The 22,792-nt window shown below is 46.3% G+C and overlaps 1 protein-coding gene across 1 annotated transcript in view; it reads left to right on the top strand.

Annotated features, from left to right (window-relative positions):
- Scn10a (sodium voltage-gated channel alpha subunit 10) overlaps positions 1–22,792 on the top strand; it is a 112,742-nt gene that overhangs the window by 9,862 nt on the left and 80,088 nt on the right. The window contains exons 2-4 of the mRNA XM_032909574.1: positions 15,589–15,890; positions 18,825–18,943; positions 22,258–22,338. Of these exons, the coding sequence (XP_032765465.1) occupies positions 15,621–15,890; positions 18,825–18,943; positions 22,258–22,338 (470 nt within the window). The 5' untranslated portion in view covers positions 15,589–15,620. The remainder of the gene's footprint in view (positions 1–15,588; positions 15,891–18,824; positions 18,944–22,257; positions 22,339–22,792) is intronic.

The following is a 22,792-nucleotide window of genomic DNA, read 5'->3' as shown; positions in this document are numbered from 1 at the left end:
ACATGATACAGAAAAAAAGGGCAATTTAGAATATATATATATATATATATATATATATATATATTCAAGAGAATGAGTAGATTAAAGATCAGGAGAGAGTTTGCAATGGTTGTTGAAGCCGGAAGAGAAAATTCTGGGTCACTCTGAGAAAGGACATGTAAGGGCGTCTAGATAGAATCTCAAGAAGCTCCGACATTTAACGGCTTAGCAAAAAAGAAACCTCTAATGAAGTTTCATACAGAACACACAGAGCGGGTTTTAAGGAAAATGGAATGGTCAATTATGCCACATCCTGCCAACACAAGCAAAAACGGAGGCCTGAGAGTGTGCCCAGAATTGGCACCCTGGTGGTGGTTGAAGCTTTAGTAAAAGCTGGGTTGAAAGGAGCCAGGGACACACAGTGTAGAAGACTGTGGAGACACAGCACGAATGGATGTGTTTCCCACGTTGTCCTCTGCAATAACAGGTCCCCTAATTGAACCAGTGAGGCCAGCACCCCAAGAACGGCTTAATTAAGACTGGGGGAGGGGTGGAGAGCCTGGGCAGTAAGGTGCTTGCTGTGCAAGCAGGAATGTTCGAGCCTCAGAATTTAAAAGGGGCCAATTTAAAAGGGCCAGGCATGGTGGTAACACACTTGTAATCCCAGAACTAGGAAGACTGACAGGTGTGTCCCCTGGGACCCTCTGACCAGGCCAGTTTCAAAACAAGGTGAGCTGGGAGAGGTGCTGTATACCTTTCATCCTAGTACTCAGGAGGCAGAAGCAGGAAGACCTGTGTGAGCCAAAGGCCAGCCTCATCTACAGAGTGAGTTCTGGGTCACCCAGGGCTACACAGTGAGACTGCATCTCAAAACAAAACAAAACAAGTAAGATGAGTAACAGCAGAGCTGTTCTCTGGCTTCCAGGCATGTACGCGTGCATGCGTACACATGCGTGTACACTATCTGCACACACGCACACACACATGTACACACACAACTTAATCCCATTGGTCATTTTAAGATTACATTTGAATGAAGCCTCTGCTTCAGCCGTACAGAATCTTTGAGTTCTTTAGCTAATACCCGGCAGGGAAGGCCAGGGTCTCAAAAATGATGAAAATTCATTTCTTCTAGCCACACTCCTCCCAGAGCTCTGCAAGTGATGTGCTGAGATCGGTCTTATGGAAAGTACAGGAGTTGGTGGGGGTAGAAGATTGGGTGGGGACAGAGGAAAAAGAAAGTAGGTTTTGTATGTTTTGAACAAAACCTCACCCCCAGCACACTCCCCTTCAGTTTCCTGGGGGTTGTTGTCATTTAAATTGCCCCATCGAGTGAGTGCTTTTATCTTGGGCAGCTGAATCATATTTAGAAGTATTCACAGACTAAAGACAGTGTGTGGAGAAATAAAGTGGAACACTGCAAGTCTTTTTGTGTTCAATTTAATTGCAAACGAGCCCGCACGCTTGTTTAATTTGTGTGCCCGAGAGCCAGTGGTGTGTTATGGAAATAGGCTGAGTGGCTATCACATGTGTGATGGGAACGTTAACATCGGCACTCTGTGTTTGCACAGCACTTAGCCTGCGAATGCTTTCACATACATCACCTGTTCCTCTGAACCACGGTGTCGGGCGAGCAGAGCAGAGGTAATGGACACACAGAAGTGTGGGTCGCAGAATTTCAAAGGCTTAGTCAGGGTCCAATCCATACTTTATGTCTCCAAGCCTAGTGGCTATTTCAACAAAACCATGTGTTCTCCGTGTGTGCATGTGTGTTTAGATGCCCAAGTGATTGTGTGCACGTGTGTTTAGAGACTGGAGGGTAGCCTCAGGGATTGCTCAGCAGGCACGATCCACTTTGCTGTGTGTTGAGGGAGGGTTTATAACTCACCAAGTAGGCTAGGCTGGCTGGCCTGTGACCTCAGAAATCCTCCCGTCTTCAAATCCTCAGCGCTGGGATTGCAAGCACACTCCCCCACTCCCAGATTGGCTTTGTTTGTTTTAAACATGAGCTCTGCAGATTGAACTTGGGTCCTTTTCAATGTGAGCACTTTACCAACAGGGCCATCTCTCAGCTTTCTGTGTAGTTACAGTTCAAAGTATGTGGATCTGACTTGCCTCAACATTCTGAGTTTCTGGGGCCACCCCCATTCCCATATCTTATGATAGGGGATGTCTTCATTTCATTTCCTGTCTGTCTGTCTGACTTACTTCCCTTCCTCCCTCCCTCCCTCCTTCCTTCCTCTCTTTTTTTCTTTCTGTCTTCATAAAGCAAACATACTTTTTAATTTCCAATAATTTAGGGAAACAAAGACTCTTGCGATCCAATATTCCTTTTATTCAATTTCCTTGGCTCTCTACTCTGGAGAGTAAAGCTGTCTTGATTTCATAACTGAAACATTTCACTTTCTTTTATTCTCTCAGTCAACTTCTACGTATTTTCTCTTAGCTCTCACAGAGAAACAGCTAACCTGATCCCTCCAGCCACACACACTCCTTACTGCTGCAAATCATTCACTCTCCAAGGTTCACAGGAACTGGTAGGCTCAGCGCATACCACCCTTGCACTTCAGGGTCAGCACCACGGACAGAGCCGAGCACACGCCGAGCAGCTGGACTCCTTGCAGGAGTGAATCTGGATGGGCAATAGCCAGCCAAAACACTGTGCCCCTCCCTTCCTCTGCCTTCTTTCCGGTGTAAGGATATCTGAGACTCCTCCATCTCCGATGACTGCACAGGGTCACGGCTTGTGCTGTCAATGTGCAGTTCCATCACACTCAAGCCCCCTTTCATCATATTCATGGTATAGCAGCTTCCATTCTCTCTTCCCTAGACAGCACATATAACCAGAAAGCCTGCTATTCCAATGACTTGTTAAATATATAAATATATAGAGAGATACACATATACATCCATATACACATATATACACACACACATATATATCTTAGGAACAATCTCTAAGTCTTGAGCAGTATGTCCACACTGCCCACATCATGCACAGCAGGGACATTTAATCCCACAGTCCCACTGTGATGGGAAGTCCAGTGTGAGCGAGCTCTTGGGCTAGCTTTGTTATTGGCTTCGTGGACCAGAGAACTTAACACACTCCAACCTAAGGGACATGACTCTGATTCAGGCAACACCTCCTCTCAGTTACTGTTTCCAGCCACCAGCTCAGTCACACTTTCACAGAGACACAAAGGCCCAAGCAGCCTCAGTCCCCAAGTCACCCTCTCAGCACTCCCCGCTGACTCACGGAACTTGAGACTGGTGTGGTTCCACTTCTGGGATGCCTGCTGTGCTGAGCTTGGTCATTCATACACATACTTGTATACACACCAGTCCTGCTCGCTCGCTCTCTCTGCAACTCAGCAACCCACCTGTGCCCTCTTATTTCTTCGTGCTAATTGGGGCCACCATTCTCAGAGCAAGCTCGCTCGTGGCCCTCATCGCTAAGATCACTGCCTCTCCAGAATAAGCTGGTCCGTTCTTCAAAGGTGTCTGCCTGGTGTTTCCGTGCACTGGCCATTCCATTGTTCAGTACTTCTCCACTTCCTGCCTCCACTCATTCTTCCTTCTGTTCAGAGAATGGTATTTATGATAACACGGTAGATTTTGGTACATTTTAAAAATCAAATACAAGGCACGTTTGTTTGTTTGCTTGTTTGATTTTACAGCAGCAACATGAAGCAGTCTATGAGATTGACATTTTAAAAACATTTGATTTCCCCCCTAACTTCCCAGAGTTTAATCCTGGGCCAGATGTCAAATTCTAGTCCATAAATATTTTATTCGTGCCCCTTCGGGTCAGCTGATTATTCATCCATTTTATCCAACAAATATTTGTTGCTCTCCAACAATGTGCCAGGTGTTTTGTTTGTTTGTTTCAGTGTTAGGGGTTCCGCAGCTAATCAAACAGGACAAAATCCATACCTGGGAGAAAAGACTCCTGCTGAGAGAGATAAATGATGAGCAAATAGAAAATTAACATTGGGTGTAAAAATGTTACTAAGTATCATGGAAGGTAAAGGGAGAGGGTCTGTTGTTCAGGAGAGAATGCCGGGGGAGCCTCGGCTAGTACGGCCAAGTGGAAGGTGTGTGCGTGGGTATAAATATGAACACAGAACTGGGCAGAGGAGACAGGAGGCTGGGAAAAGCTGAGGCAAAATGGCTTCATAAGGCAGCCATGTGGTGGCCATATAGTGATAATTCCAGCCCTCAGGACGATGAGGCAGGAGGATCATGAGCTCAAGGCCAGCCTGGGCATCTTAGTGAGTCTCAGACCAGGCTACAGAGTGAGATCCTGACTCAAAAGTCTGTGCTCTGTGCGTTTAAGAACTAGCAAGGCTGCGTTCTGGAGAGATAGCTCCCACTGGTTAGACGTTTGCCTGGAGATATAGCTCCCATTGGTTAGACGTTTGCCTTGCAAACAGAAGGACCTGAGTTTGACTCCCGAAAAACAAACAGACAAACAAACCAACACCAGCCAGACGTGGTGGTGCAAGGTTTTAGACTCAGCTCTGGGAAAGTGGAGCAGATTAGGCTCCTTGGCTTTGAAGGCCAGGCTTGCCTACTTGGTGTGCCACTGGCCATCGAGAGACCCTTGCACTTGAAGAATGGCAGTTGAGGTCGTCTTCCGGTGTCCACACATAGGAGCAAGTACATCTGTACTGCGCATGTGCACACACAATCATGCATGGACACACACACATCGATGGAAGGGAGAGAGGGGGAGCAAGGCAGTCTGTGGGTAGGACTGCGGTTTTGGAAGTGAGAGACAATGGATACCAGCTCATAATATCCAGGCTGTATTGATGGGAACACAGCACAGGGTGCAGGCTGAAGGATCATTCTGGTCACGGCAAGCACAGGCTTCAGAGTGGCCAGAGACTGGTACAGTGAACAAGCTAAGAGGACTTCTCACAGGTGAAGGGTTGTGGGGCCCTGGGCTACAAACCAGTGGTAGAGGTGGGTGGCAGTGGAATGGAGTGGTTTTGGCCATGGCTGTGAGGGTAGCCATACTTGGGATATCTGGGGGGGGGGCTGTATGCCCTCAGATCGAGAGTTTCCAATCAATAGGAAGTTTCTTGGCTTTTGTTTTTATTTATTCTTCTCTTGTGCAATACATCCTGGCCCCAGCTTCTTGTCTCTCCATTCCTCCTAGTTTCCCCCACCTCTTCTCTCTCTCTCTCTCTCTCTCTCTCTCTCTCTCTCTCTCTCTCTCTCTCTCTCTCTCTGTCCCCTCTGACACGCCCCTCCCCAGAAAAGAGCAAGCCTCTCAGGGACATCAACCAAACATGGCACAATACAATAAAACCAGGCACAGACCCTTACATCAAGGCTGGGCGAGGCAACCAAACAAGAGTAGAAGGGGTCTAAGAGCAGGCGAAAGACTGAGAGACAACCCAACTCCCACTGTCAGGAGTCCCCCAAGACTTCAAGTCCCCCTAACACCACCACCACCACCACCACCAACTACTACTACTACTACTACTACTACTACTACTATAACATACACACAGAGAACCTAGCGCAGAGCAACGTGGGCTCTGCCATTGCTGCGTCAGTCTCTGTGAGCCCCCAAGAGCCCTGCTTAGTTGATTCTGTTACCTGTGCTCTCCTGGTGTCCTTCAGCCCTCTGGCTCCCCTCCCAGTCTGCCGCAGGGTTCCCTAAACTCCGATGGAAAGGAGCTGTCTCTGGTGATGACTGAATCTTTTGTTTGTTTGTTTATTGGCCGGTCATGCTTGGTTCTAACCTAGGTCTCTGGGCCATCCAGCCTCTAGCTCCTGTCCACCCAGGCCATATCTGGCATGGACTCCTTCTTGTAGATGAGTCATCGGTTGGCCACACCCACAAGTTCTGCCGCCACACATCTTGCAGGCAGTACAGATTGTAGGTCAAAGGTTTTGTCGCTGGGTTGGTGTTCCTGTCCCAACACTGGAAGTCATGTCTGGTTACAGATGAACAGCTAGGGCTCTGTATCCTCCATTACTAGAAGTCCCTGCTAGGGTCACCCTCACAGATCCTGGGGAGTTTCCATTGCACTGGTTTCCACTTTCCCCACCCTCAAATGCTCCCCCCCCCAATTCCAGTCATCTCTCCCCATACCCTTCCTCCTCTCTCCCCTCCTCCCCTGACCCTTCCTGTTTCCGGCCCTGACTGCCCAGGTTCATCTTCAAAATCCCTTCTTTTTCTCCTTTCCAGGGAGATCCCTGCATTCCCCACCCCCTAAGAGCCCTCCTTGTTCCTTAGCCTCTCTGGGTCTGTGGCCCGTAGCATGGTTATCAATTACTTACCAGATGATATCCACTCATGAATGAGTTCATACCGTGTTTGCCTTTCTGGGTGTGGGTTACCTCATTTAGGACGATTTTTCTTCTAGTTTCGTACATTTGCCTGCAAATTTCATGTCAGTTTTTTTTAAAACCGCCGAATAATACTCCATTGTGTAAATGCACCACATTTTCTTTTTCTTCTTATGCATTCAACTCTCATACAATACATCTGACTCCCCTCTCTCCACTCTAAGTCCTCCCTCACTCCCCCCCAATCCACTGCTTCCCCATTTCCCTCCAGAAGAGAGCAGACCTCACAGGGATATCAAGTGAACATAGCATAGGAAGATGCATCAAAACCAGGCTCAACACACACACGCACACACGCACATGCACATGCACACACACAAGAACATGCACATTCACACACACATACACACATACACATGCACACTCACACACATGCACACACACATACACACACATACACAAGCACATGCACACACACATATAAACACACATACACCTGTATACTCACACACACACACTTACACATGCATGCACACACACATAGACACACATGCACACATGCACATAACTCACACACATACACTCTCACAGATGCACATGTGCAAACACACACACACACACACACACACACACAAGCTAAACAACTACAGCATGAACACAGAGAAACTAATGCAGAGCTGTGCAGACTCCATGGTCCTCTCTTTGGTCTCTGTGATCCCTGCCTAGTTGATTCTGTGAGCCACGCTCTCCTTGTATACTTGACCCCTCTGGTCCCTGCAATTCTCCCAAACCCTCTTCTGCGGGGTTCCTTGTGATCCACCCAGTGTTTGCCTGTGGGTCTCTGCATTTGCTCCCGTTAGTTGCTAGAGGAAGCTTCTCTGATGACAGTTGGCCTAGGCATGAATCTGTGAGTATAGCAGAGTATCATGAGAAGTCACTCCATTGACGTGGTGTGTGTGTGTGTGTGTGTGTGTGTGTGTGTGTGTGGTTCTACCCTAGGTCCCTGAGCCATCTGGCTTCCAGTTCCTGGCCATCCAGGCAGTGTTGGGCATGGATGGGGTCCCTCTCATGGCTTGGGCCTCGTTAGACCAGTGGGTCATACCTACAACCTCGAGCTACGATTGCCCCAGCATATCTTGCAGGCAGGACAGGTGTGGGTCAAAGGTTTTGTGGTTGGGTAGATGTCCCAGTCCCACTACTGGGAACCTTGGCTAGTTACAGACGATGGCCGGTTCAGGTTCTGAATTCTGTATTACTAGGACTCCTTGCTAGGGTCACCTTTATAGGTTCCAGGAAGTTTCCGAAACTCTAGGTTTCCACATTATCCCATAAATGACCCCCCCCCAATTCCAGTTGTTTCCCCCTGTACTCTCCACCTACCCCATCCCTTCGTCACCCACATGAACCCTTCTTTTCTCATGCCTACCCACCCGCAGTCTACCCACAAAATCTATTCTATTTCCCCTTTCCAGGAAGTCCACGTGTTCCCCCTAGAGCCCTCCTTGTTAATTAGCCTCTCTGGGTCTGTGGATTGTACTGTGAGTAGCTTTCATTTCATAGTTAATACCCACTTATAAGTGAATACATTTCAATGTTTGTCTTTCTGGGTCTGGGTTGCCAAACTCAGGATGAGTTTACCCAGTTTCCCACATTTGCCTGCAAATTTCATGATGCCCTTTCTTTTAACACTCCATTGTGTAAATGTATCACATTTTCTTTTTCCATTCTTCAGTTGAGGGACAGATAGTTTGTTTCCAGTTCATGGCTATTATGAATAAAGCTGCTATGAACATAGTTGACAGGTGTCCTTGTGATAGAATAATGTGTCCTTTGGGTGTGTGCCCAGGAGTGGTATAGCTGGGTCTCAAGGTAGATTAATGCCCAATTTTCTGAGAAACTGCCATATTGATTTTCATAGTGGCTACACAGGTTTGCTCTCCCACCAGCATGGAGGAGCGCTCCCCTTGCTCCCCATCCTTGCCAGCATGAGCTGCTACTTGTGTCTTAGCCATTCTATTGGGCTTAAGATGGAATCACAGAGTTGTTTGGATTTGCATTTCCCTGGTGGCTAAGGATGTTGAACATTTCTTTAAGTGTTTCTCAGTCATTTGAGATTCCTCCATTGTGAATTCTCTGTTTAGATCTGTACCCCATTTTTAAAATTAGATTGCTGGGTTTGTTGACGTCTACTTTCTTGCGTTCTTTATATATTGTGGATATCAGCCTTCTGTCAGAGCTGGAGTTGGTGAAAATCTTTCCCCAATCTGTAGGCTGTAATTTTGTCCTGTTGACAGTGCTCTTGGCCTTACAGAATTTCATGAGGTATTATTTATTAATTGATGGTCTTAGTGCCTGAGCACTAAGTGTTCTGTTCAGGAAGATGTTCCCTGCGCCCATGTGTTCAAGGGTATTCCTCACTTTCTCTTCTGTCAGGTTAAAAAACTGCACTCCACAAAATTGAAAAATCTAAAAAAGAAATGACTAATTTTCTTAATAGATATCACTTAGCAAAGTTAAATTAAGCTCAGATAAACCATCTGAATTGACCTATAACCCCTAATAAAATCAAAGCAGTCATTAAAAGTCTTTCAACCAAGAAAAGCCCAGGGCCAGACAGTTTTAGCACAGAATTTGATCAGACTTGTAAAGAAGGGTTAATGCTAATACTACTCACATTATTCCACAAAACAGAAACAGAAGGAACATTGCCAATTTCATTTTATGAGACCACAGACACCCTGATACCCAAACCACACAAAGTATCAACAAAGAAAGAATTATAGACCAATTTCCCTTATGAACATAGTTGCAAAAATACTCAATAAAATACCCTCAGACTGAACCCAAGAACACATCAAGAAGATTATCTAACATGGCCAAGTTGGCTTCAGGCCAGAGATGCAGGCACGGTTCAATATATGAAAATCCACCATATAAACAAACTGAAAGTAAAACCCCACGTGATCATCTCACTAGATGCTGAGAGGCCTTTGACAAAATCTATACCCCTTCATGATAGAAGTCTTGGAGAGATTAGAGACACACAGGGCGTACCTAAACATAGTAAATGAAATTTTCCACAAGCCTATAGCCAACACCAAATTAAATGAAGAAACTCAAAACAATTTCTCTAAAATCAGGAACAAGACAAGGCTGTTCACTCTCTCCATATCTGTTCAATATGGTACTTGAAGTTCTAGCTATGGGTTGGGGACTTAGCTCAGTGTTAGAGCACTTACCTAGGGCAAGGTCCTTGGTTCAGTCCTCAGCTCCGGAAAAAACAAAGGATGTTCTAGCTAGATCAATGAGACTAATGAGGGAGAGAGGGAGAAAGGGAGAGAGAGGGAGGGAGAGGGAGGGAGAGGAAGTGAGAGGGAGGAAGAGAGAGAGAAGGGAGCCCGAGAGGGGATACAAACTGGAAAGGAAGAAGAAGACAAAGTATCATTACCTGCAGATGATATGATAGTATGTATAAGCAATACAAAAATTCTATCAGGGAACTCATACAGTTGATAAACACCTTCAGCAAAGGTGGCTGGATACAAATTTAACTTAAAAAATCAGTAGCCCTCCTATATATAAATGATAAGTGGACTGAGAAAGAAATCGGGGAAACAGTACCCTTCACAATAACCTCAAATAATACAAAGTATCTTGGGGTAACTCTAACTAAGCAAATGAAAGATTCGTATGGTGAAAACTTCAAGTCTTTGAAGAAAATCTCAGATGTAAAGATCTTCCATGCTCAAGGATTGGCAGGACTAATATAGTAAAAATGACCATCCTATCAAAAGCAGTGCACAGATGCAATGCAATCCCCATCAAAATTCCAACACAATTCTTTATAGACTTTGAAAGAACAATACTCAACTTTATGCAGAAAAACAAAAATCCCAGAATAGCTAAAACTTCCATAGGTATCACCATCCCTGACCTCGAGCTGTACTACAGAGCTACGGTAATAAAAACTGCATGGTAAAACAGACACATTGATCAATGGATTAGAAACAAAGACATAAATCTACACCTATGGATGCCAGAGATATTTTTTATAAGGAAGCCAGAAATACACAGTAGGGGAAAAGCATCTTCAACAAATGGTGCTGGTCTAACTGGATGTTAGCGTACAGAAGAATTCAAGTCGACTCATATCTATTGCCCTGCACAAAACTCAAGTTCAAGTGGCTCAAAGACCTCACAAAACCCAGGCACACATTAATAGAACAGTACGAAGGTTCAAAGCTTGGAACCTAAGCTTTGGAAAATATGAAGTTTTCATGTATTGCAATGGTGAAAGACTATGGGAAGAGCATGTGTGGGCCTGGACCTTCACATCCATTAGACATCCACACGGGTAGAGGGGGGATGAATGCATGGTTGATTACACCAAGTGTAGGGTCCAGGGGAAAGGCCTGTGAGGTTAGACTGTGCTTCAGCTAGGTTCTAGTCACAGTGTCACCATAATTCAGCTATTTTATCCTCAGGAGTAAAGGTCTGTGACACTGACCAAATAAGGTCCCCAAAGGTCATAGAGCCATAGTGCATTAGTTGCTGTAACCCAGAGTCTAAACTAGTGCCTGGCACAAAGAAAGAAGGTTTGAGGGAGAAAGAGGCATAAAGGGGCATCTGAGTTTTCATCTGAGAAAGATACTGGGTCTGGGGTGGGGATGGGGGAACGGTAATGTCAGGAGACCCAAGGATTCCAAGGTGCCTACCGGGTATTCAAGCTGGTGTGTTCAGAGACACTTGGATGGCAAGTCTAGAGATCGGAGGAAAGGTGTGGGAATGCCCACGTGAAAATGGCCAATGTGGGTTTATAGGGACACACGAAAGCAGTGTGAGAAGCAGAAGACATCTCATCCCGCGTGCCGTGGAGGCGGGCACACTCACTTGTCAATCCAGAGAAACCAAGTACAAGGGTAGAAAGAGAGAGGAGGAAGTAGAGAAAGTCACAGAAGTGACAGAAGGAATTAAGGAAGACAGGGAGCTGCTATGATAAAATACCCTGACTAAGATCAACTCTGGGCAAGAAAGGGTTTGTTTGGCTTTCAATCCCAAGACCACTGTCCATCAGTATAGAAAATCAAGACAGGACCTTAAAGGGGTTAGCTATTCCACACACCATTATCTCTGACCAAGGAACTCACTTCACAAAGAAGTCTAGCAGGATGCTATACAGAGGATGCTGCATGCTAGCTAGCTCCCAGGCTGGCTTATACTCACCTAGCTTTCTTTCTTTTTTTTTTTTTTAATTTTTTTATTAGATGTATTTCTTTACTTACATTTCTTTCTTTCTTTTTTTTTTTTTTTTTTTTTTTGAGCTGGGGACCCGAACCAGGGCCTTGCGCTTCCTAGGCAAGTGCTCTACCACTGAGCTAAATCCCCAACCCTCATCTAGCTTTCTTATGGAATTCAGGATCACCTGCTTAGGGATGGAACCGCCCACAGTGGGCTGGGCCCTTCTTCATCAATAAACAATCAAGATAGTCACTCAGAGACATACGCACAGACAAATCTGATCTAGACAGTGGGGGCTTTCCTCTAAGATGACTCTAGGACTGTGTCAAGCTAGTCAAGATGGGTGTATAGGAAAGTCTCTCTCCAGAACAGCAGTACACCCAAGGGCTAGCAGCAACAAACAGACTCTCCCTTGAGTTAGTACTGAGCATGAGTTCTGGCTCCAGATGGGCTCAGCAAGCAGGGTCTCCATCACAAGACCACTGGACTAAGAGCTGTCTCTGGGTACGGTGGGAGCAGCCAGGGCCCCACTAGAGGAAGCTAATGCTCCCCTCCCTCTCTGCCACCACTGGCTTGACTTTGGGGCACACCGACTACCTTTCTAAAAGTCACTAAATTTGCCCATTTCTTTGGTTCTGTGGACTGTGATGGTTGGCTCTACTTTTCTAAGCAAGATGTGCTCACTTTTGTCGTTTCTGCTATTTGTTCCACATCATCTATTGGAATCTATGGATTCTAAACGTCAAGCCTTCTAGGGGCGGGGTCAGCTTCTGGGCAGAATGGCTGCATTTCTTGGCCCCTCTACTGTATCTTTAGTAGTGGATCTGAAACTCAAGAGCAATCCTAGACCATAGGTTTATGGAGAAACATAGAAGGTTATAGAAGCATGAAATGGGAATTGAGTGTAGACTTTGTATAGGGACAAGGAGTTCGCCTCACAGTGAAGAGTTCGGGGCTGAGAGGACTATCCAGGAAAAGCAAGGAGCAGACTGACTACAGGCTCAAGAAATAGACTCTCAATGAATGAATGAAGTTCAAGAAGAAGATACCTAGGGTATGGCTGGTGAGAGTTAGGGAGAAGACACGGAGAGAAGTTATATGCAGTTGTAGTTGTAAATAAGACAGAAAGGACCCAGGTTGGGGACACGCCCAGGAATAGGCTATTTGGGGCCATGCATAGAGCCAGACAGTCATAGAGGATGGTCAAAGATTAGAAAGAGTGGCTGATGATAATGGGCTCTGTTTGAGGCAGGCTAAGTTTAAGGTGCCAGTCAGACACTCTTAAGGAGATGCCACATGAAGTCCTTGGTCCTACAGAAGTGAGACTTGGGGCAAAGACTCAGTGACTCCAGAGACTTGACCTGGGAGAAGGGACGAGCTACTCCCTGGAGAACAGATCCTCGTCCTACCACTTATTAACAATGTCATTTTGGAAAGTCTGATGTGGCCTCTCTATTTCTATGTTTGTACATTGAAGCTAATACCCAAGAAGGCCCACTGATGGCTTTATGACAGTGTGTTCAAATTGCTTAAGCCACACTCTGAAACATAACGGGGTCTCCATAAATGTTAGCCATTACCAGTGATTCAAATGCTGCTGCTCTTCAAAACGCCACAGCATAAAGGAGACCCCAAGATTGATAGCAGTTTTCAGGAAAAGCTGAAGAAGTGGGGATGGAGAAGGAAGCAGACATCCAGGGAGAGAACCCAAGAGGTTCCCAGCAATCAGGACAAGAGAGCATTCCAAGTGGCAGGTGGTTAAGACAGCCAATAAGGCCACCAAGAGGGCAAGAACAGTCCCCTGAGTTAGCCACCAAAAGGTCTGTGGTATCCTTGGTAGCACTCAGTGAGGTGAGGGCCAAGAATATGTTTCACAGAGGACTTGTTCTCCCCGATGGTCTCCAGCCACTGCATGGATGTCCTCTGTGAAACTCAGCAGAGCCACAGAGGATGGAAAGGAGGCAGGGTCAGCATGGGCCATTGTTTGACCAACAAACGATGGTTAAAATAATGTTTACTTAATATTTGTGTGTATGTGTCTGCATGCACTCACATATGCATGGACATGCATGTTCACATGCACGTTCACATGCACATATACATGCACATGCACATACACATACACACATGTAGAGGTCACAGCTCTGTGTGGAGTCTGTTCTCTTCTTCCACCTCAGTGTGGACTTCAGGAATGAAATTCTGGGCTCCACACCTGCAGAGCAAGTGCCTTCAGTCATTGAGCTATTTCCCCGGCCCTAAGCAAGTTATTTCAAAATTAGCAATTTAATTCACATGTGTCTGCACATGTTTTCACAATGTATGTGTGTGGGCAGGCAGGCCATGGCGTATGTCTGCAGATCAGAGGATGAATTTCCAGGGTCAATTCTCTCCTTTACTACTTACATGGGTTTCAGAGGTAGAACTTAGGTGTCCAGCCTCGCACAGTGGACATTTTTATCACCTGAACTGGCTCACCAAACACATATTGTCACAGTTAACAAACAACAAACAAACAGGGAGAGTTAGGCAGTTCCAATTGCTAATAGGGAGGAGCCTGGAAGGGAAGAGGGGAAGGGATAGGGCGGTGCTGAGAGTTAAAGCGGGAGCCAAGGACTGGCCCTGGCAGGGAGGAGGGTGGTGATATAGGCTGTGAACACAGGTGAGTCAGAGGTTTGATCTGTTTTTCCCCATCAACTAGAAAACGTGACCTTTGGCTGTCTCCATGAAGAGACATGGACCAGTCAATGAAGAGTTCGTCGTTGACCTCTCAGATCATCTTCATTGGCATTTCCAATCTAGAGCATCCTAGATTCAGGGAAAACTGAACCCAGAGGCTCTAGACTGATCTAAGCTTGGGATTTAAGTGGGAGAAATCCAATCTAATGTGGTTGTGAAGAGAACTCCCCTTCTCTGGATGGTGGGACCCAGTGGCAGTTCAAAGAAAGGGAGAAATACAGGGGGGAAAAATAGCAGCAGATAAAAGGCAGTGGCCAGAAGGGAGGGTGAGACTTAAGATAGAGGTCAGGAGCCAAAGTCTTCCTTCTTTCTTCCTCTTCTTCCTCCTCCTCTTCTTTCTTCTTCTTCTTCCTTCTTTCCTCTCCTCTCCTCTTCCTCCTCTTTTTCTTCTTCTTCCTCTTCCTCTTCTCTCCTCTTCTTCTTCTTCTTCTCCTTCTTTTTCTTCTTCTCTTCTTCTTCTTCTTCTTCTTCTTCTTCTTCTTCTTCTTCTCTTCTTCTTCTTCCTTCTTCTTCTTCTTCTTCTTCTTTGTCTTCTTCCTTCTTCCTCCTTCCTTCCTTCATTTCTTCTTCTTCTTCTTCTTCTTCTTCTTCTTCTTCTTCTTCTTCTTCTTCTTCTTCTTCTTCTTCTTCTTCTAATTCTTCTTCTTCCTCCTCTTCTTCTACTGCTACTCCTCGTCCTCCTCCACTTTCTATTCTTTCTCCCTCCTCTTCTTCCTTCTCTTCTTCTTTCTTCTTTTCACATGACTATTAGCAAATGACAACCAACAGCAGCCAACAATCAACAACCTACCCATGGGGGCTCTAGACCTGATATCCTCTGAAAAGTCCCCAGAATTTCAAATGTCACACACTTACAGAAACTCTCAGCGCCTGGCAAAATCATGCCCCTGTTAGAGCAAGCACCAAATCATAGTCAGCTGCTGTGGACAATCAGAAGCAGCCCCGTGTCCCCACACGTGGGATTAAAACAAAAATCTGCTCTTATAATATTTCTGTGTTTGTTAGAAGAAACCATACTTCTCAGTATAATGAGGGGAATAATGTCAAAGTTTGTAAAGTTAGTTTGTGGGGGATGGGATAAGGCTTCTTGCAAAGTGAGGAAGGAGCAATGGCTTCAGAGATAGGGAGCAAAGGCACACCACACGTGTGGTACCTGGGTCTGTAGAGGGCCTGCAGAGGATGGAATGTGTGCCTGTGGGGGGGGGCGGTAGGTACTGAGTAGCTGGAGACAAAGATAGGGAGCTGTTCTACCGATCAAGCGGGGGTGATGGACAGGAGGGTTCCAGTGGGCAAGCTGTCACCTCTCTCTGGTCATTTTCCTCCCAGAAGAGTGCAAATTCTTCCCCAAGAAGAATGAGAAGATGGAGCTCCCCTTTGCGTCCGTGGGAACGACCAATTTCAGACGGTTCACTCCAGAGTCACTGGCAGAGATTGAGAAGCAGATTGCTGCTCACCGCGCAGCCAAGAAGGCCAGAACCAAGCACAGAGGACAGGAGGACAAGGGCGAGAAGCCCAGGCCTCAGCTGGACTTGAAAGCCTGTAACCAGCTGCCCAAGTTCTATGGTGAGCTCCCAGCAGAACTGGTCGGGGAGCCCCTGGAGGACCTAGACCCTTTCTACAGCACACACCGGGTAAGAGCTGCCACCGGGAGCATCTGCACTGAGCTCTCGGGAGTGAGCCTCAGTCCCACCCAGCCCAGGAACTCCTCACCCTCCCTCATCCTGTGAAGTAGCTGTTAGTGAATGAATAGGCTGGTGTGAAGCAAGGTGAACACACCTCCCTCTCTGAATCTTTAGGAACTCTGCGATGGGGCAAACTAAACCAAACCCCCCAAATCCCCAAAGCAGACAGCTGCTGCAGAACTTACTTGGAAAGCTGTTTTTTTCCCCATGGGTGAGACCCAGCTTGGAGCCTCTGGAGATGTTCTTTCTCTTTGCAGATCAAGAGCATGGATTTTTGAAGTTGAGAGGAATGCTTTAAGCCAGGGTTCTCTAACATATAGTCTCAGAGCCTCTGGAGTTTTCCAAGCTCTCTCATGGGTTACAGAAGTCAAAACTGTCTTGAAATAATAGTTTACTATCACCTGTCTCTTACTTAGATCATCTCGTAAGCATGTAGACGTACCCAAGGGAGCAGCACCATTCACAGCAGCCACTGGAAGATGTACCTATGTGCTCCTGGGTTTTAAAAACACACACACACACACACACACACACACACACACACACACACACACACCATTTCTAATATAGTATGTGCCCCACTTTCCTTCCAGGTTGCTGTGATAACATACATGGGCATAAGCAACTTAAGGGAGAAAGGATTTATTAGTTCATAGTTCCAGGCTACACGCCTATCGAGGTAGCAAAGTCATGGGAAGGGAAGCATGAGGGAGCAGGCTACATCATGCCTGGAGTCTGAAGACGATGAATGAAGCATACGTGTGCTCAATTTTCTTTCTCTCCTCTTATGTGGATGGCATCTTCTGCCCTGGGATAGAGGCATGCACAGTGATTGGGTCTTCCCACCTTAATTTCCATGATCAAGATAATTCCCCCATCTTAATTAGGGTTCCACTGTTGTGAAGAGACACCATGACCAGGGCAACTCAAAGGCAAACATTCAGAGGTTCGATCCACTATCATCGTGGTGGGAGCACAGCAATGGGCAGGCAGTACGCAAGCATACATGGGGCTGGAGGAGCTGAGAGGTATAGCAGGCAGCCAGGAGGAGACTGGAATTCTACACTGGGTGAAGCATAAGTTTAGGAGACCTCACCCCCTCCCCAGTGACACATTTCCTCCAACATGGCCACACCTGCTCCAGCAAGGTCTCCTAATAGTGCCAATCCCTATGGCCAAGCATTCAAACACATGAATCTATAGGGGCCAAGTCTATTCAGACCCCTACACTCCCACAGACATGCCACCAGGACAACTCAGTCTAGACAATCACTTATGGAGGGTCTCTTCTTGGGTTATTCTAGATTGTGTTAAGCTGACGACACTGGCCATCAAGGATGTATACACATATACAAACATGATATGTGTACATAGACATTGTGTGTGTATGTTGGTGTGGGTGTGTTCCTTTGTTGTAACAAAATATCACAGAAAATAAACTTGAAGGAGGAAAGGGTCATTTCATGCATAGTTTTAGAGGGCTCTGCTCGTCCATGCTCTCTTGGCCTTGGCACTTTGGGTGAAACAGTTCACCAGGTAGCACGTACACACTGAGGAAAAGTGCTCACCTCACAGTGGCCTGGAAGCCAACAGAGAAAGAGGAAGAGCCTGGGGCCCCGGTTTACCCTCAATGGGATACCTCTCGTGATCTAACGCTCTCTCCCTTGACCACAACTTTTAGGCTTTGATCGCCTTACAGTAGTGCTGTACTGCAGTGGGCTGACAAATAAGCCTTCAGTACCTGAGCTTTGAAGCCATCTTAGATCATAGATCTAAGGTAGGCAGATGATAGATAGATAGATAGATAGATAGATAGATAGATAGATAGGCAGATAATGATAGATGAGTTGCATAGATATACAAACTTCTATCATATATATATATATATATATACACATACAAATACACATGAACAAAGCAAGAAAGTTTTAAACAACATAAACTAGAGTATTCAATGATTTTTTGATCAGAAGAGTGAGACCTGATAGTCTAATGAGGCTACCATGACAGTTTCCTCTCCTGTGCTGCACCCTGGATGTTTATCGCAGCCCAAATATGGTAAGTACACGTTCGGAAATGACAAAGAACTGGAACAAGCAAATAAAGTTGTAGAAGAGATAAGACACAGAGGGTGTCTTTTTCCCTCCTCTCTCTTTCCAAGAACGCATCCCTCCTAAATACACAGAGGAGGGGACTGAGATGGTTTAGAGCGGAGACTCAGGTAGTAGAAAACAGGAACATCACAGGACCAGTGTCCTCTTGTCAGAGGGGAATTAAATTCTGGAGCTGGGGAGCTGGCTCAGTCAGTACAGAACTTTGCTGAGTTTAATCCCTAGAAAACAGGTAGGGGGAAAAGTTGTAATGTCACTCCTGAGGTGGAAGAGGAGGGAGAGGGAGGAGGGGAAGGAGGAGCAGGAGCAGGAGGTGGGAACAGGGGAAGGAGGAGGCAGAGGCAGGTGGGCCCTTGGGGATCACTGTCTGGCCAGCCTAGCCTTCTCAGTGAGCGCCAAGCCAGTGAGAGTTTGTGGGAGGCTCCTGAGGAATGACAATTGAATTTCTTCATCAAGGCACACACACACACCCACCCACACACACACACACACACACACACACACACACACACACACACACGTTGTGTGCCTGCGTTGGATTAAATGCAACTGTGCTCAACCATCTGTAGTCAGAATCTTGCCTGGGTGTACTGTATAGCCCTTGAGGTAGTAGCCTGTCCATGAAGCACTCTCAGTGGGCTTGTCTTGGTTCACAGTCAGCCACAGAGTCCAGGGATGGTCAGTGGCCATGGTTCTTCAAACAGATCCTATGAGGTAGCCACTCCAGATTCTTGTTTCTCACGGAACCCACTTGCGCTTTGCTTTCTTCTAGACATTCATGGTGTTGAATAAAAGCAGAACCATTTCCAGATTCAGTGCCACTTGGGCCCTGTGGCTCTTCAGTCCCTTCAACCTGATCAGAAGAACAGCCATCAAAGTGTCTGTCCATTCGTATCCTTTGCACAGTTTGCTTTTCCTGCTTCAGACTCATGCTCTGCCTCTGGCGCCTTTCTTAGAGGTTGGCAGTAGAGCCTTCCTCGCTCGGATTGAATCCGATTGCGAGAGTGACGTCATCACGTCAACGTCATCACCCTGCGAACATAGTTTGTGGTGCCACACAGAGAGTACTCAAATGTCTGCTCTATGGTGTGAGTTTTACTGATACCCCAGGCAAAGCCACCACCAAGCATGCTTTCCCCCACGGGATAATGGCTGGTAAGAAGACACCAAGGTTCTTTGGTCAGATGCGCAGGCGCAGGCGTGAGTTGTCACACTATCCTAGACCGTGCTGGGGGCGGTTGCTCATTATGCAACAGAGAAATGCCTCCCAGACAAGAAAGAGAGCATTCTATTATAGGCAGAGCCTCATCATCGTCCATGGGACCTCACTGGTCGTGCGCACTGGCAACATCACGAGCTACCCTCAAACTACCAGCAGGTTAAATATACAGTTTGCCTGAGGTTCCCGCCACGAGGATGCGTAGTTAGACCTATTAGTCCCTGGTCTGTGTTGCCCTAGCTCCTTTAGGGAGCACTGGGAGTCACCTTCGGTGCTGTTTTGGTTTTGTGTTTATTCGACCCAAGCCAAAGTAGCTAAAAGGACGACTTGAGCTGGGCTTCCAGGCATCTTTCAAACAGGAAATTCTCAGCATCTAGGGCAGCCCCGGCTTCCAAGAAGTTCGTGTGTAGAGTAGCCAGTCTCTGTACCCAAGTGCGGGTTAGTAGAAACAGGTTTACTCTTTCCTTAGACAACCCCAGCCACTGAGGAACAGCCTAGTACATTGCCCAGTACCAGAGCTCAGAAGCCTGGAGGAGCAGAGCCTTCCACATACTCACTGTGTAACTACCCTGCTGATGGCGTACAGCCATTTTCTCTTGCTGTGGTTACTTTATGGCTACTCAATAGGAATTCTGCTTTTTTTTTTAATTGGATCTTGGGTTTTTAGATTCTTCAGAATACTTCCTGATAATCAGAGTCCTCCCCACCCCCCAGTGGCTAAGTACCTCCCGAGTGTCAACACTCTCACAGGTACAAGAGCCTTGGAAAGAATTAGCAGTCCCTCGTTCTACAGATAATGAGACCAACACTCAGAGGCTTTTCAGAAGTGTCCCAGGGTCACACAGCTAGTTAAGAGGTCCAGCCTCCAGCTTGTCACGGGCAGTGTCTTCAGCCAGAACGTAGACAGCAAGTGAACAGACACAGATTAAGGTAATAATTCTCTCAGCGGGCTATCTCTACTCTGGCAAAATGTTGCTTTTTTGAAAATACATTTGATTTCAACTTCTGGACACGGAAGCAGCGAGACTCAGTTTTGCATCAGAAAGACTCCAGCGTGTCCCTCCTTTGAGGCACCAGTGAGAAGACTGGGCTCTCTTTTTAAATTCCTTGAATCTCTCCTGCACTAGGATCAGTGTGACCAGTCAGGTAACCCGAATTCTTTCCAGGTTTTTTGGCTATGCCAAGTCAGTCTATTACAGTCTATCTGCTATATAAATTATATTGTTCTACTGAAGACAAAGCACCAGTGTTTGTTTTAAAAATATATTTAAAGAAATAATGCCACCGAGATTCAAGATGTTACACATACTTTCTCTGTCCAACTCCTTAAGAATTATCCTCCTCCTGGGCTGCTTAGTCCAGTCTTGGGAACAAGAGTACGCTCCTGTAGCCTGTTTGGCTGTGCTTGATCAATGTCTCTGAGAGGCCCACTATTTTCTGAGGGTGGCTGGGATGAATCTGGGGGAGAGCTAAAGGAGGAGAGATACTCAGGGGACTTGGGGGAGAGAAAACTGCTGTTGGGATGTAGTATATAAAAGAAGATAAAAACATTTAAAAATTACACTGCTTACCGAAACCACTTTAAATGCTTTAAAAGAAGATGTCTATAATGACCCAATGCATGCTGTCCTCCGTGGACCCCAGCTGAATCAGTAAACAACAGCTAATTAGAAAATACAGTTTCCATCAGCAACCAAGTGAGCACGGAATAGTCCTTCTGCCTTGAGTAGTTAATTACCTGGGGGAGACGCAGCTGGACAGAAAGACCACGAGGGTCTCCTCCTCACCAAGCATGTACGGAAAGACTTACCTGTTTGGTTGCTACAGCCCCAAACAAGATTCTCCAAGGTATAGAACCTGCACTCCAATAATATTTCATTCAGAGTTAAAACTCCAGTCACATGTTTTTGTGAACGCCTTCATAGACACGGGATATCACACCGCTTGTTTGAGGAACTAAAGATGCAGTTTTAATTTTCATCCTTGGGTTAAGTTCCCCCCCACTGTGTGAGCATATCTCTTCATTGTAAATTAATGGGGAAATGTGGATTCATTGGAACAATTTCCCTGCTCAGATAGGTGTTTTCCTAAGTAACTATAAAACAAAACCCAGGAAGGTTATCTACAGAAAACTACGATGATTTCAAATGTTTATGCCTGAGTTGAAATGATGAGGGGTGAGTACCGTCCTTCTGTCTAGGTGAAACTTCTGTCTAGGTTAGGTGTTTTTCCTTTACAAGGGACCGTAGGAGCTCATGGTGAGCCAATGCCTGCCTGAGAGAGGTCTGCTTAGACTCATCCTGCCTCTGTTTATTCACTTCTGTGCTCCTTCCTTCCTTGCAAAGCCCCCCTCCCCTTCTGAGTATCCTTTAGACAAACCTTCACTCCTAAGAGTCTCTCTCTGGCTAGTAACACCCCATTCTCCTTGGAATACCTTTCCAGAGCCATGATTTCACTCCCTGGGCCTGCTTTGGCCGTCCCTACCCAGAATCCACTGCTTCAACGTGGTTGATCTCGGCTTAGGAAAACAATCTAACTAAACCGATTTTCATAAAAAATAATACCCTCCACCTGGTTACTATGGTTACCGGGCTGCACGATGCAACAGGATGCCGGAAGGCTATTTAAGACTCCTCATGCTGTTCTCCCAGATCCTAAATGTAAATGATAAAAGCTACCCATGGGTTAATGGCATTTGGCTGGATTGGACAAGGTTTAGGGATTTGGCCCAGTGGAAAAGTATTTGCCTAGTGTGAGGCCTCAGGTTTAATATGCAGGACTCTCGTTACTGCTGTTACCACTGCTCCTACTAATTATAAAGATAGAGTTCTCAGCGTGGACTAGGCATTCAATAGGTGTGAGCAGTGACCTCACAACAAGACCACCAAGCCCAGATTAACTGGGCTGCCAATGCCTCATTCAGCAGCGAGGAGATCTGATGCCGGGCAGTGGCGGTGACTCTCACTTCCTTAACGTGACCTCGCAGCTGGTTCTCCATATTCATCACCATCACTATTTTGGTCAACTGCGTGTGCATGACCCGAACTGATCTTCCAGAGAAAGTCGAGTGAGTAACGTCGCCGCCGTTCCTGCGCCGCGCCCCTTGTCGTCTCTCTCTTAGAAGCCTTCCCTTTTTCTTTCTGTATTTCATGTCAGCTTTCATTTCGACAAAGTTCGAATTCTGTTGCCTCTTTGACTTTGCAACGGTCAGGTTTCTTCTGTGTACCTTTTCCCCAAGTACGTGCGTGATTTGAAACTTCAAGACAGTGTAGAGTAGTGGTTATCAACCTTGACTCCACTTTGGAACTTTAAGAAGTTTTTCTTTTTTTTCAAACTCTGATGCCTAGAGGGTCTTATGTCATTAGTCTCCAATGCCCTGGGTGGGTGAGTCCTCTCCTAAACACACACACACACACACACACACACGCACACGCACACGCACATGCACACGCACGCACACGCACACACATGTGCACGTAAGGATCAGATGCTGGGAAGGTCTGCTCTTGAAGGAGCAAACG

Source organism: Rattus rattus, chromosome 8 (assembly GCF_011064425.1).
Source record: "Rattus rattus isolate New Zealand chromosome 8, Rrattus_CSIRO_v1, whole genome shotgun sequence".
Taxonomy (NCBI): Eukaryota; Metazoa; Chordata; class Mammalia; order Rodentia; family Muridae; genus Rattus; species Rattus rattus.
Note: the sequence above shows the minus strand (reverse complement) of the source record. Positions and strands in the feature narration are given on the sequence as shown.